This window comes from Eurypyga helias, unplaced genomic scaffold (genome assembly GCF_000690775.1).
Source record: "Eurypyga helias isolate BGI_N326 unplaced genomic scaffold, ASM69077v1 scaffold28178, whole genome shotgun sequence".
Lineage (NCBI taxonomy): Eukaryota > Metazoa > Chordata > Aves > Eurypygiformes > Eurypygidae > Eurypyga > Eurypyga helias.
Genome location: NW_010269415.1, coordinates 1 through 296, shown reverse-complemented (window position 1 = coordinate 296; position 296 = coordinate 1). Strand labels below are relative to the sequence as shown.

The 296-nt window shown below is 66.2% G+C and overlaps 1 protein-coding gene across 1 annotated transcript in view; it reads left to right on the top strand.

The window, feature by feature from the left end:
- CDH23 (cadherin-related 23) overlaps positions 1 to 268 on the top strand; it is a gene marked incomplete at its 5' end in the record, with an annotated part of 63,081 nt that extends 62,813 nt beyond the window's left edge. Inside the window, 1 exon segment of the mRNA XM_010158107.1 lies at positions 1 to 268. This exon segment is cut by the window's left edge and continues 2 nt beyond it. Coding sequence (XP_010156409.1) covers positions 1 to 268 — 268 coding nt within the window.
- Positions 269 to 296: the final 28 nt, after the last annotated feature.

The window sequence follows — 296 nt, the reverse complement described above, 5'->3', positions numbered from 1 at the left end:
CCCCTCCCGACAAACCCAGCCGGTGGAGCTGAAAGGTCCCGACGGCATCCACGTGGTGCACGGCAGCACGGGCACGCTGCTCACTTCCGACCTCAACAGCCTGCCCGAGGACGACCAGAAGGTCCTGGGTCGCTCGCTGGAGACTCTGACCGCCGACTGCGGGGGCTACAGCGACCACAACGCCCGCACCGAGTCGGCCAAGTCCACCCCTTTGCACAAGATGCGGGAGGTGATCATGGAGAGCCCGCTGGAGATCACCGAGTTATGACGAGCGGCGGCGGTGGTGCTCCTCTAGG